Source organism: Lepisma saccharinum, chromosome 1, assembly GCF_977018435.1.
Source record: "Lepisma saccharinum chromosome 1, izLepSacc3.1, whole genome shotgun sequence".
Taxonomy (NCBI): Eukaryota; Metazoa; Arthropoda; class Insecta; order Zygentoma; family Lepismatidae; genus Lepisma; species Lepisma saccharinum.
In genome coordinates this window covers 84,568,065-84,582,219 of record NC_139229.1, presented here as the reverse complement: position 1 = coordinate 84,582,219, position 14,155 = coordinate 84,568,065, and the positions used below count along the sequence as shown (strand labels likewise).

The 14,155-nt window shown below is 37.9% G+C and overlaps 2 protein-coding genes across 5 annotated transcripts in view; one reads left to right on the top strand and one right to left on the bottom strand.

The window, feature by feature from the left end:
- LOC145983926 (uncharacterized) overlaps nucleotides 1-6,198 on the top strand; it is a 30,148-nt gene extending 23,950 nt beyond the window's left edge. Inside the window, exons 13-15 of the mRNA XM_083117093.1 lie at nucleotides 883-1,106; nucleotides 4,923-5,274; nucleotides 5,931-6,198. Coding sequence (XP_082973219.1) covers nucleotides 883-1,106; nucleotides 4,923-5,227 — 529 coding nt within the window. The 3' untranslated portion in view covers nucleotides 5,228-5,274; nucleotides 5,931-6,198. The remainder of the gene's footprint in view (nucleotides 1-882; nucleotides 1,107-4,922; nucleotides 5,275-5,930) is intronic.
- Nucleotides 6,199-7,155: 957 nt separating this feature from the next.
- The window catches only part of Pi4KIIalpha (phosphatidylinositol 4-kinase II alpha), a 76,011-nt gene continuing 69,011 nt past the window's right edge, over nucleotides 7,156-14,155 (bottom strand). For 3 of the 4 annotated variants that reach the window (XM_083134069.1, XM_083134087.1, XM_083134095.1), the window contains 2 exons: nucleotides 11,961-12,100; nucleotides 7,156-8,284 (listed from right to left, as the gene is read on the bottom strand). In XM_083134069.1, coding sequence (XP_082990195.1) covers nucleotides 8,185-8,284; nucleotides 11,961-12,100 — 240 coding nt within the window. In that variant the 3' untranslated portion in view covers nucleotides 7,156-8,184. The remainder of the gene's footprint in view (nucleotides 8,285-11,960; nucleotides 12,101-14,155) is intronic. The other variant, XM_083134077.1, reaches the window with a different exon arrangement.

The window sequence follows — 14,155 nt, the reverse complement described above, 5'->3', positions numbered from 1 at the left end:
GGGTCATATATGACCCATTGGTTGTTTTCGCCTATACTTTCTATGGGTCCTATATGACCCACTGGCTGTTTAAAGGTTAAGCAATTGGCAATGAATGGTTTATTTCCTACAGCGTTAACTAAGCAGTTCCATGCCCTCATGGTCATGTTTAGGTTCAGCATTCACTTACCCATGCCTTTGATCTTGCCATCTGCTTCCCAGGAGGGTGGAGGTTTATCCAGTGTTTCTAGGAAAATCTATGGAACTTCCTGTGCTGGACTCCCAATCTGTCACTAGGAAGGGTGAACGAACTTTTAAAAAGGACAAATGTTGAGACGAGCTGTTGCCTTTGCCCGCTCTTCTACCCACTGAAAATATTTAGTATCAGCAAAAGAAAATCAACCGGTACTCACCGATGCAGATACCCATACATCAGCATCGGCTCAGCCCTAGTCATTTGCCATTTTAAAAACATAAACATCAGAAAACTTAAATGAACATGCAGGACAGCAATTATTATTGGAAAGAACTACCAAAAAAATGCAGTGTTTCTGTGTGGAATCCAGATAAACAAATGACAACCATATCACAATAAACAAAAAGCTAGGCAGCCACATTGACTCTTGTCCTAACTCCTGAAGAAGCCACATGATGTATCAAAAGCTTAAGCAAATAAGTTAGTACATGCCAAAACTGAACCTTTAAGTTCTGCTACTCAGTGAAATGATGCATTGGTAAAAGTTATGCTTTATCTTGAGTTTTTGTTTGGACTGGGCCTACAGTTTGAAGTGGGATCTAAACTACTATGTGCCTCTACCAGGTATCGAACCCAGGACCCCTCAATTAGTTTGTAGGCTCTTGTATCAATTTCTTTGGGCATCATATTAAAATTGTTGCTTGCAGTTACCGAGGGCCTTGCATGTGTGACAAAGCAGAACCGATTAGACACGAAGGAGCTGGAGATATAATTTCCCGAGGCAAGGATTTCCAGAAGAACACCATCTACAGGGACAGCTTCCAGCCCCCCTTAAATGCAGAGAAAGCCCAGCTGCAGAGATTACGAGACAACTACGTTCCCGATGGAGGAAGGTTCAGTGGCGAAACCACTAACAAAATGGACTACAGAGGTAATGTAAACTCCATCTATAGGTTACGTGGGACTTAGTATACTTAACACTAGAACGGCGAAGGATCTGATACCACCTAGAACGGCGGAAAGGGGTCATTTTGATCCCTCATAAGAAATGCATTTAAAATTCTAATTATTTTAGAATGGGAATATATTTTTAATTTATATTATTTTCTGTGCTTTACGTATTATAATGAAAGTGTTTAGGTGGTTTGTGATACATTTTGATTACAAATAAAAATTATAACAACTGAAGACTCCAGAATATGCAACATTTCACCACAAGAAACTCCTACATGTTCAGGGATGTCCTTCCCTGTCCAAGAAGGCTACCTACAAGACAACATGTAAACTGTGGCAAGTGGGAACATGGTTATGACAGGAACCGCAGCCTAACACTGATATTGCAGCACACATATATGAAACTTTACAGGGGTCAAATTGACCTCTCCCACTGTTCTAGGGGGGTAACATGAAATTTCACAGAAAGAAATATTTTGTAGATTTCAATATACCATCTTAAAAAGGACAAAGAATTATGAAGTCACAAATTTTTCGAGGAAGAAATAAGAAAAACTGGATAGTTATTAAAGGAATGAGAAAGGTAGGGGTCATTTTGACCCCTTCCACCGTTCTAGTGGCTGGACAGAAGTGCGGAAAGGCAAAATGAACAAGGACAAAAAAAAAATCTCTGGTCCCTATGCACAAAGTGGTAATGTTTACCCTGCTGTACTGCCTAGTCCAGCCATCAACGCTCCCTCTGAAACACTTGAGACATGCAGTAGTAAGTGGACGGTTTTGCACGTTGCATTATCCAAAGATTGATTGATTGAATTTGCTTTGCTTTTCTGCCACTTTGGCTAATCGCGAAGATGAGATGAATGGTGATAAGATGGAAGGACAAACACAAGCTCCACAGAAGATTATAGTGGCTGAGTGTCCAGACACCAGAGCCTAGCTAGCCTGCAAAATGTAGAGATTGATATTTGAGTCTCTTCCCAAATTATGCAAAGAGGAGATGCAAGAAACTTCTCTAAAAGGGAAAATGTTAATCAACGAAAAGTTAAGGCTAGGAGAAATTATATTCATTAAAGGTAAAGCCATCCCCTGTGCAATGCACCATGCCAGAGGTATGGTTCACCAAATTCTCAATTTTGGCTACACTGGAAATATAGTGATCAGAACCATGCTCGAGGCAGCCATCAATTAGAGTCTGGGTGATCCTCAGAGCCCCTTTATGCAGGGATTTTGTTGGAAAAATTTCCACCCAAAACCATTTGACCTGGTCACATTTTCTTTCACAAGTTTTATGTTTATTATGTATTCATTTTTTATTGCTGAGAACATATTTGTGCTCAAAAATCATCTTGCCAAAATGTTGTATTGAATTAAAGCCATGCCACACTGACACAAACTCAATGAAAAGTTGTACCTTGCATACACCATCTTACATTCACCTCCTTTTAAAACAGCCACTTTATAATCACAGGATCCCACTATAAAATATAGTTCGTCACCTTATTTGGACAACAATGGACTTTAAACTTTTTGCTTACCTTCCCATGTTTAAATCATACATTCATGAAAATTTGATGTGAATATCATGAAATGTAGAAGCAAAAATAAGAAAGCATGTCATAAAGAAATACTTTTGTTTTTGTAATATTACAGGGTAGCTACGATTTTTTGATTATGGAATTCCCTGACTTTTCCAGGTTTTCCAGACCAGAAATAAAATTTTTCCAGACATGTTTGTTGTCATGATTTTTGCTTTTGAACCTCAAGTTTTTCAATTAAATATGCAGGCATGTTAATTATTATGAATATACACAGTTATTAGCTGAAAATTTACCAAGTGAATAATATAATGCTATTCAATTAAAAAATAAATAACTATTGTGCTTCCCCATTTTCACGAAGTCATTACAATTAAGGTGGTGTAAAAAATCAATAAAAAAACGTGGCATATATCAAAGCTTTACAATGTAACCTGTATACAACCTCAATTAGCCTATATCAATACAAATGAGAAACAACAGAAAATTAGGTTATGTACCTTTAGAAAATATGCAATAAGTTTAATGATTATATTTTTTAATTTATTGAAAATAGTACATATTACGGAAATTCAGAACTTGAATGGGGCCGGTGACCAACCATACACCTAAAAAAATATATACGCGGGCCACACTTTGGAATCAAATATCTCCATTATTTGAGTTTTCCACATGCTGGAACCAATTTTATATTACGGAAAACATCGAAATCTGTCTTTTAAAAGGTAACAGTTCCGAATGTTTTATGATTTTTTTTTCAAATTTTCCTAGCAGGAAGACTAATTATCATAGAATTTTGGCAATCATTGTGACACGAAATTTGAACCTTCCTTAAAATAATGAGAACTATTTGGATTCGAAAAAAGTTATTTATGTTGAAAAAAAAACTTCAAAATGACCTTACTCAATCATACACGCTTCCCACGGACAAGGTATTCTCCGGTTGACAACCGACAGTAAGTATCGTACACTAGTGGGAATGAATGTAGAAATAAATTGGAACCTTAGTAGAGTGCATTCAGGGTCTTTATTTTAATTCTAAGACAACCAAACCTGACATTCCTAACATAACCACAAAAGCATATATTCACAAAATCTTAAGTAATCGCTAAAACTCTGCAGTATGTGTTAACAGACATAAATCGAAATCAAACCATGTAAAAGTTGCATTTGTAGCATGATGAAATCGTAATAAAACAAAAGGAACTTGGGTTCATTTTCACCACTTTTCAGCATAATTTCATTCTACACGCAAACAATACGTAAAATTACTACCGGCATGAAACCAACATTCCTAACCTAACCACGATGTGTGACCAGCTTACGTTTAATTCCTCTATTTTGCACCAGTTTTTAAAAAATAATTCGTTCTACATGCACAAAACACGTGCATATTCGAATAATGACGTCACTGATACTGCATAAAATCACTAATTTCTCGGGTGTAACACATCTCTGCAATGTAAAAACTACGACAACGAGCAAATGAACTAGTTGATCAGGTTGCTTCTGAACGGGTCGCAAACAGACTCAAATTCACAGAACGGGTTCACGGGGGGAACGAAGTAGCAAGTCCCTTTGTTTTTACTCGGCATCCACACCCGTCCAGCTCTTCAAGCTTTATTGCAGATCCAAAACCAATGAACTGTCCGAACAGGTGTGTTCTTGAAGAAAGAAAATTTCCTCACCACACACAAAGCTAAAGGAACATTTTTTCCGCAAGAAATTCTGAGGATGGCTGGTGCGTAGGTTTCGTCTTGAGTAGCTTGTTCTCTAAGGAAAAATCTCACGCCTCTCCAAATTCCGGTCTTGAACAGGTTCACAAAAACGAGTCGCAAAATGAACGGATCCAAGAGTGAATAAATATAGAATTGAAATACGAAGGAACCATAATTTTGTACGTTAACAGACTAGAAGTCATAATGACGAGAGAAACAAGTTTCTGAACTGAATCTTTTGGGGGGACTGGAATCACAAGAACCGAATTCGGAAGTGGAAATGAACAGTTCATTCATTTTGTAACTGGTTCTCCTGCAACTCCAAAATGCACGTAAATTCCAGAAAATATGCAAAATTCCATGACTATTCCCTGACTTTTCCCTGATCAACCAAATTCCCTGACTTTTCCCTGTTTTCCAGGTTTTCCAGTCGCGTAGCAACCCTGTATTATCATTGTTATTATTTCTTTGTAAAAATAATCCTACACTTTGTGCTCAAGTAGTCAATGATGTAATTTTTTTTTATTATTATTTTTTAAGGTTATTACCCACTGAAGCCATGTGAATGCCCACCTGCAAACCAGAAGAAACCGCCGCTGAAGTGCATTCCGAAGAGTCAGCTGAAGCCTTGCAGGTGCCCCCTGCTGCAGCCATGTCGATGCGCTTCCAAGGAGAAGGCCAAGGCTGTTTCATGCCCAGCCGGAAGGAAGGCATCAACGGCCGACGTTTGTCCTCCGTGCCCTCCCTCCAGGCAGAGGAGCAGTGTTTACCCACCGTGCAGCTCGTCCAGGCAGAGGGAAAGGAGAGACATCTGCCCTCCGTGCCCTTCCAGGGTTCAGTGCTGATGCATCCTCTTTGCCAGTTGCTGCATAGGATGTCTCTTTTGATTAAGGTTTGTGTCAATACACAAAGTGAATTTTAAGTTTTTCTAATATGCAGATAGTTTAGTACAAAGGAGGGAGAGAACAGAGAGAGATACAAACAATGTAACTTTCATTTGCTCTAACAAAGAGGAACATAGGGTAACCAAAAAAAATATTATTGTATGACAAGAGAGAGTGGTTAACACAGTGCACTACTATGCCAAGAGTCCCACGTTCAAATTCCTTCACTAATTTCATTGTCATCGCTAATCGTGAAAAAAAAATCTTTCCATGGCAATTGGTTCTCTTGCTTTTTTTTTCCTTTGGGCAAGTTTGAAAAGTGTCTCCTGTCCAGAGAGGCTAAAATTAATGTTGCTTTGATTCAACTAATAAGGAATGGTTAATGTAGATAAAGTTCCACGTGCATATATCACTGTACCATGATTTAGGGGATTCTCACACATTCTTGATCTGTCATCATTTTGGAGGTGATTGGATTACCCAAAGGTACCCATTGATTTGAGGCTGGGTGAGCCCCAGAGCCACTTTATGCGGGGGGACAAAGCTGGAAAAATTCATCCACCCCGGGATTCGAACCCAGGTCTCTTGATGCCCTACTGACTAGACCGCCAGGGCTATTATAATAAGATAGTATCAGTAGTAATGTTTTTTCTATTCCTTCCAGAATTCAAGGAAGTCATCTTAATTTTTATATGTGAATGGTACAATGAAGAAAAGAATCAAAATTCTCAATTTTGAAAGCTGTTTAATTGGAAGCCACCGACTGATAAATTTTAACTCATTTCTAAGCAAATATGTAAATGTTGATAAATTTTGTACTGTTATTTATTGTGTTCTGAGGTGGAACTTTTATTATTGTAAACATGCTTGTAAAGCTGTAAATCATTTTAATTTCAAAAAAAGAATATGTGTATTATGCAATAAAAGCAGCACGAAAAATATTTTCATTACAACAAGAGACTTCAATCCTGTCCTTCATATTAATTTTTATGAATGAAAATGTAATGTGCAGTAATGAATTTAAATATATAAAAAATAAACTACCTGATTGTGTGTACATGAGAACAGTGGCACACCCAAGGAGGGGGGGTTGTGGGAGTTATAACCCCCCCCCATTGGCCCAGTATTGCTAAAAAAAAAAAACGTCACATGCAGGAAAAGTTGTCAAAATAAGGAATGACTAACAAAAATAGTGCACGTAATCCCTATCTTTTGAAAATCCTGGGCATGCCACTGATTCAGCATGTCTCAAGTTCCACGTGCATACTTTCTTTGCACTTCGCAAGATTTCTACAGATGTCGGATCTTAATAGCTGGCTTTGTATATTCTATTTTTCCTCACTTTACATTAGTTTTATCTTTACACTAATTCTAATGATGATGAAATCGGCAAAGGGACACCCATATCAGGTCAGGAACCTGGAATCCTCAAGGCAAGATCAACAAAACTGTAATAGCTCTCAAGAAACAAGCACTCCTCCTGAAACTGCCAATTTTCTTCATTTTGTCATTATCAAGACACCTGGTGATCGTGAGCTAATGCCATTTGCCCTACGATTACGAAGTGCCCTTCTCTCCAAGTACTTAGGGCTATTTCATCATTGGGTAGTACACCAATTCAGGCATGCAAGTAAAACAAAAATAGAAGTTGACAACTTCAAATTTTACGGCAATTTCTATATTTTCCACAAAATCTCCCTTTTATCTAGATTTCCCAAGTTCTTTTCATAATTTATTTGAATTCTGGTTTATAAGCCTTTTTTTCCCTAGGCAAAGGCAAAAATAGGTATAATTCGGCACGTTAGGAACTGAGTTTACGAACATTCCTTTAAATGTGATCGACCAATCAGACTATATATACCAAAAATGTTGAGAGAAATCCTTGTGGATGAATTGCTCTTATATTTATTCACAAGTGTATGTTTGGTTATAATACAAAGAAAGATTGAAAGCATTGTTTACACAATATACATATGACAATGATTTCTCACTGAATAAAGTTGTGTATAATTCAACAAAGTTACAGAGAAACGCCACTGGATAATGGAACAAAATTTAAGTCCCATTTAAGAAATAAATATATTGATCGATTAGTGTAAAGTATCGATAAATTACATTCACAATTACTTGACTAGGCCATTTCATTAACTCAAATAACGACAGGATGACATTCAAAACATTTTACGATAGTGTCTAAAAAAATATGCCATACCTATCTTTCATAGTTCCAATCACAGCAAATAGCAATAAAAATATATGTGTATGCACATATGTATAGAGGCATATATAAGATAACAATTACAATTGAAACATATGGAAGTTTCTTGTTCTGTTAACCCCAAATACCTTTTCCCCAAAATATCTGATAAATCACAAAAAATGTATTATACATATATTACACAATTATATTTTTTTTTAAAAAGGAAATAACGAATTGTTTTAATGGACCTTAGTTTTTTTGCAACTAAAGGCAATGTTAAGTGATTGTAAATGTAAAAATGCTGATTCTATATTCATGCTACATTAGACCACTATTTGTTAGAATAGGCAAAATAGGTTACCTATTAGCATCTTGTTCAAAACAGGAAATTTTCCATAATCACAGGGAACGTAACGCAGGTTTCTTCAATCAGCATTTATGTATGGTTTGATTGTTACGGTAGGCTCCCAACAATTCATCTCTCATTTCTTCAATCCCGAAGATTTCAATCAATGTAGAGGAACTCTCACAAGTATAAACAGGTAACTATAACAAAGACCCTGATCACTGGTAAAGTTCTTCCGCCTTCCATAGCGAAGTTCACGAGAGCAGCAACTCTACTTACCTGAACGTTCGGAAGAGCGGCTCCGTTACCTTTCGTTCAACTGGCCGATCCCGATCACGATGGCTTCTTCAGCTGCCACGCTGCTGACAGAACTCAGCACCAGGAGAAGAAAGGACTCTTGTTTTGAAAGCGCTGTGTGAAGGTATCGCTGAAGGATCTAAACCTAGAAGTAGTGCCAACATGCCCTTTTAACCTGTAGAAGAATATAAGTATGTATTTAGCTACAGGGTTAATGCATGTATATACCCGAAAAGATACTCATGAAGAGAATTACAGAATGAGAGATTAGTTGGCTGTTAATGGCACATTAGCACAGCATGTCCAAAAATGGTTAAAGTATCAGGGTTTTAAGTAGTTCGTATATTGCAACAGATGAAGGTGAATGTTTATATTGTACATGTACAATAAGAACGACTGTGGAAGTTTACTACCCTGCGAGTTTATAATCTGTTTCCCACCAGTCACAGCGGCGTAGGTGTATTATAAGGTCCCGTGCAGAAGTCCTTTTGTGTCATTGAATTTGCAAGCTGTGGTTCTGTTTCAGTTCAGCAAGCTTTTCGTAGGCAATTTGGAAGTGATCCTCCATCCGATAACGTTCGTTGATGGTTTCAAACAACTGGATGCGTCTGCGAAGGGAAGAGTTCTGGACATCCAAATGTGTCAAGATGGATGTATGCCGTGTCATGAAAGGTTGTGTCATTGAACATTTATAAGATACACTATGTAAACTTGAGTTGTTGTTTACTCTCATATAAGGGAAATTAAATGACTATGAAACCCCAATAAATCATTTTAGGACATGCTGTATAATTAGTGATATATTATTTGGTAAGATATTAGGTTCATTACATTACGATTTTGGCGCACACAAGAGATGTACTATGTAGAAATTTCAGTGAAAAATGCAGGCTCGACCTAATATTCACTGAAACTTCTACATAGTACCCCTTCTGTGTGTGCCAAATCTTAATGTAATTTACATCTCTATGCCGCAAGAAACCAGGCAACCTCAAAGTCCACAGTTTTGAAAGGCAGAGAGAATTCGACAGGCAGTACTGGCAGAGAGAATTCCACACAGGTAAAACAGCAAAAAATCAGGCAGAGCAATGGCACGGTATAACTGAGACCAACATTTGAGTCCTGGTCGAACATGCATTTTTTGCTGAAATTTCTACAAAATACTAAGCACATTTACTATTACTTGCTGTCAGTTCCTACAACATTCGATATTTTCAACATGCTTTACCAGGGTTCAAACCCAGGACCCCAGGCATCGTAGCACATTCAGCTCATCATTCTGCCAGCCACGGAGATCAGATAAATTAATACAATTGTCTCTCTCAACACACAGTCTACATGCACATTGTCCCACGAAGGGTTTAAAGTTATCTTCATTTATGTTGAATGCACAATTGATCATATTAAACTTTTAGTGTAATACTAAATGAGCATAAAAGTATAAAGACTGGTTATTACAAACCGGTTAGTAGTATTTCTAACTCAATATTTTTCTTAATTTGCATGCAAACAATAAAAGTGAACAGAGGAAGCTTCAGACTATAGTATGACCCAGGTCATAAAGAGGTAATCTACTTGTTATTTATTAAATCAAACAGTGAAATAGTGCAAAATTCTCAAGGATACAGTGAATTAAAATAACACAATTGGCATATTTTATTACATCTGATCATGCTAAGGGGCAGAATATTATTTACCAGCATGTAATGTTGGGAGTACTGTTCTCCAGCTCAATTGCTGATCTGATGCTTTTGGTAGCAAAAATCAAGTAAAATGTTTTAAAATACATTTATAAATATGTAGGCTTTTTCTCTAAACAGACCAAAAGGTTAATCGACACTGATACTGAATGTTTTTTTCTTTCATTGGCAAGATAAAGGTAAGTTCCAGGTGCACAAAGCACCGTGCCATGAAGGCACATTTAGGGCCCCACATATTCTCAATCTCTGCCATTTTGGAAGTGATGTGATCAGCGCCACACTCCAGCCACCTTTAACCCCCATGTACCTATTAATTTGAGGCTGGGTGAACCCCAGAGGTGCTTTATGCGGGGCTGAGGCCAGAAAAATTCCAACCTTAGATCACCCACCTTGGGAATCGAACCCCGGTCTCCTATGTGGCAGTCATGTCTTACTGACTAGACCACCATGGCTATTGGTTCTTTATTGGATTGGTGCACTATCAAATATTTTACATTTATTACTAAAATCACTGAAAGTAAATTTGATATCTATGCTCGATTCATACGAGAGTCATTCAAAATAGGCATTGAAATTTTTTTCGGACTTGCACTTGGATCTGGTAGTCATTATCAATTAGCTGCATGAGTTTTCGATGTTTATGAAAATTGTTGTAACTTCTGTTCTGTGATTCAATGTTGCTTTTGAACACTTAAAAGATATACAAATTAGTTATTAAATTTTTAATATTTTTAAAAATGGTGAAGATACAAAGGTTGCCTGAAATGGCATGGAATGACCCATGAGGGGAAAAAATCTTATCAGTTTATCTGTACCTAGGTACATGTGGGAAAGGGAGACAAAGAGTGATGGTCAAATGCAATAATGTTCATCTTGAGTATTTCAAATTCAGGTGAATGTACCTTTTACTGCATTTAAATAAGATCGTTAATGGCAAAGAGGTGGGACACAAAAATAACATTACTGGTCCTGCATCTCGGAAGTGAAAAGCAAGGAAGCTAAGCTTACTTTAACTCTAGATTATTATTAGTTAACATTCTGAGGTAATTGCAAGGACCGGCTGGCCATTTAGGGAGCATCGACACGATACGTTTTTATACTTTTAATTCTTTTTAACCAGTTTAACCATGTTTAACCTTTCCATGGCTCATTCTTAGCTTCAGTCTCTGAAGAAGGATGAAAGTAGGATATTGTCCCAGTGTGGCAAGTAGTAACAGGTGTTGCAGAAATAATTCAGGGGTTACAAAAATGTATTGCAAGCAAACTATTGAACTTAATAAAACCAGTCTAGAAAGAATGAGGAACGCAAACAGTTTGTGCATGTATGTTTTGCTCAGTTCAAAGTTCTTCCTGTCACTAGATGACACATCCACAGCACTCGCAGTGTTCTGGTCCACAAATCACCGTGTGACTTCTTTTTGTGGGGTTTTATCAAAGACAAGAGTAAGTATCGCAGACCTAAGGGAGCATATCATCGCAGCGATAGACACTTATGACAGGCCCACGTTGATGTGAGAGTGGCAAGAACTAAACTATGGTGTCGATATGTGCAGTGTCACTCGTGCTGCACCCATTTGTAGGTGTGTGTGAAAAAAAAAAAAAAAAAAAAAAAAAAAACTGTTTGCGTTCCTCGTTCGTTCTGAACTGGTTTCATTAACGTAAGTTCAAAACCACAACATCTTCCGGCAGTCACAGCAAGTAGCGCCAGCAGAACTTCAACTGTGTCCCTTTCATCATGTCTCGACCAACCCTTATGATGATTCCAAGATTGAATCGAAAAAAGTAAAGTCTTCCCCTGTGCTTAGCACCACGCCATTGGAAGAACTCCAAAAATGTTTTTTATCGTGCTGTTTGTTTTTTTTATTGTTTTTAACAAATATGTTGCCAGCATGCGACGTTAAGTTTTTACTGTCATATTTCAATATTTTACTTGCAATAAATTTTTGTAACCTCTCAATTATTTTTGAAACACCCCGTATAAATATATTTTTGTACTCAATCATGTTTGTACTCTCCAAACTATGACAAAGTATGTGTTAATAGTTTTGTTTCCCCTTCCTTGCTTCAGAAATGTAATTTTTGTGCCACGCAATGTAGTGTGCTCACCACAACCAGAAAGATTATTGGGAACAGGATGATCATCAAACTTACCTCTCTACCACGACTGCCGGCATCTGAACCAGCTGCACAGGGCTCTTGCCATCTTTTAAAGCTTGGGTAAGGTTCAGTATCTGGCCTCGCATCACACTCATCTGCTTCTCAAACAAATGCCTGTCAAAACCTTTATCTTGCTGTAAAGGAGGAAGAAATGACCACACTGTATACAACTGACAACAATTTGCATCAGCTTCATGTGGCAGGCATGAAATTCTCTAATAAGTCAATCAGAAAAAAAATGGCAAAAGATAAAAATTACTAGCCGATACACACACTATTTAATTTCTTATGAGAAAACTGGAAAAAGAAAATAAGATTTTCTATTGTAGAATTGCGGGGAAAAGCTCTCACTATCAGGAAACATGCTACATACTTCCTTTTCTTCACAAATGAGTAATATATTATAAACCATCATTTTATATGAATATAGACGGTTGATCAGGCTATATCCGACCAATTTGGCAATGCTGCTGCCACGTGTGTAGTTGCGCCAGAACCTTGAAACCAGCCTTGAAACTGACCTTGAAACCAGTGTTGTGTGTGAGCTTCCCATTGCCGGAGCTTCGTGTTCATGCTAGTGAAATGACTACCAAAAATTAACAGTTATTGGGAAGGGTACATCATCTCTTTTCCACGCACATTTTTCGTACAACCGAATAGTGAAACAGTGTCAGGAAAAATGGCTTAACCATCAAAGTGACTACAGCTAAAGATATCGTGGCCAAGAAAACACAAATGGTGCTCATGCAGAAACATTTGCCAACAAAAGAGGCCTGTTCGAGGTTGCCAGCGAAAGTGTCACATGAGGTGCTTCGTGGAATTTGGCGAATTGCAGTCCAGGAAAATCCAACACCCCAATGTGGCGCAGTCCACTGTCAGCGACGTCATTCGTTGCCATCTTGGCCTGCGGTGCGTACGTAAGGGCCGAGTTCACAAACTCCTCTCGCGCCACATTGCGGAACGCAAGACCAACTGCCGCAAACCGTACGAAAAACACTTGGCAGGGTCAAAATGGAAGACAGTCGTCACATTGGATGAGGCCTACATTTATCTCATGCGTAATGGTAACATTAGGGCAATTATGTACCGTGACACCTCTGGCAAGGGACGTACTGAGTTTTACCGCCAGTGCCAAGAAAGTTTCCTGCAGGGAATCATGATTTTCGCTGGATGTGGTTACTTGGGGAAGTTGGAGAAAAACATTAAGGTGAATGCTGCCTACCTCCAGGAATCCATTATGGCCCCAATCTATTGGACAGGCATCCTTCGTTTGTACGGAGACAACAAGAACCAGGTGTGGATCCACATGGACAAAGCATCCAGCCACACCGCTAGATAATCAATCCGGTTTTATCAGGACATGGAGCAGGAAACAGGAATCCATGTTATTCCCTTTAATGACATTCCTGTCAAAAGACCCGATGCCAGTCCAATGGATTTCTGTATGATGTCTACAACATCGACACCCCTGCACCCTCAGTGGCCTATGGAAAGCCTGTAAGGAGGAATGGGATGAAATTCCTATGCATGTGCTCCAACGTAGTTTACTGCAGTGGAAATTGCGATGTCGGGCAATAGTCCATAATGTTGGTGGTTCCATAGAACAACTGGTGGTGGCAGCATGGCTTTTCATAGGGTAAGTAAACTTTACATATCGGTCAGATATAATCCGATCAACCTCTGTATCACAGTAGCATTTGTACTTTAAAATAACTTAATACCTTGCAAACACAACCATGTATTTTAAAAAAATGCAAATTATGCTGAATTTATTTTTGGAAACAACTGAGCAGTTCAGGAGTAAAACCTGATAACTGGACTTTTAACCATTTTTTTTTTTTTTTTTTTTTTTTGCCTCTGGAGGTAAAGAAGAAATACAAAGTTACGTCAGAATTTCATTAAAAATACAACAACTGGTGAAGTTTTATAATGCCTAAAATAACCTATTTTGCTTGTTAGAACCCATTTTCAGTTTATACACCTAAATCAGACTATTTTTAAGGTTTTACAAGATTTTTATATCACACAGCAGTATTTGCACGGTTTGTTACCAAACAAATTCAATGACTAAAGTGTTTGAAACATACTTTCTGTCAATTTCCCTTCCTCCAAGTCAGATTTTTGGAAAGAGGGAATTACACTTGATTTTTTTATCATGGTCTTTGAGTAGCCACCCTGAATACATAATC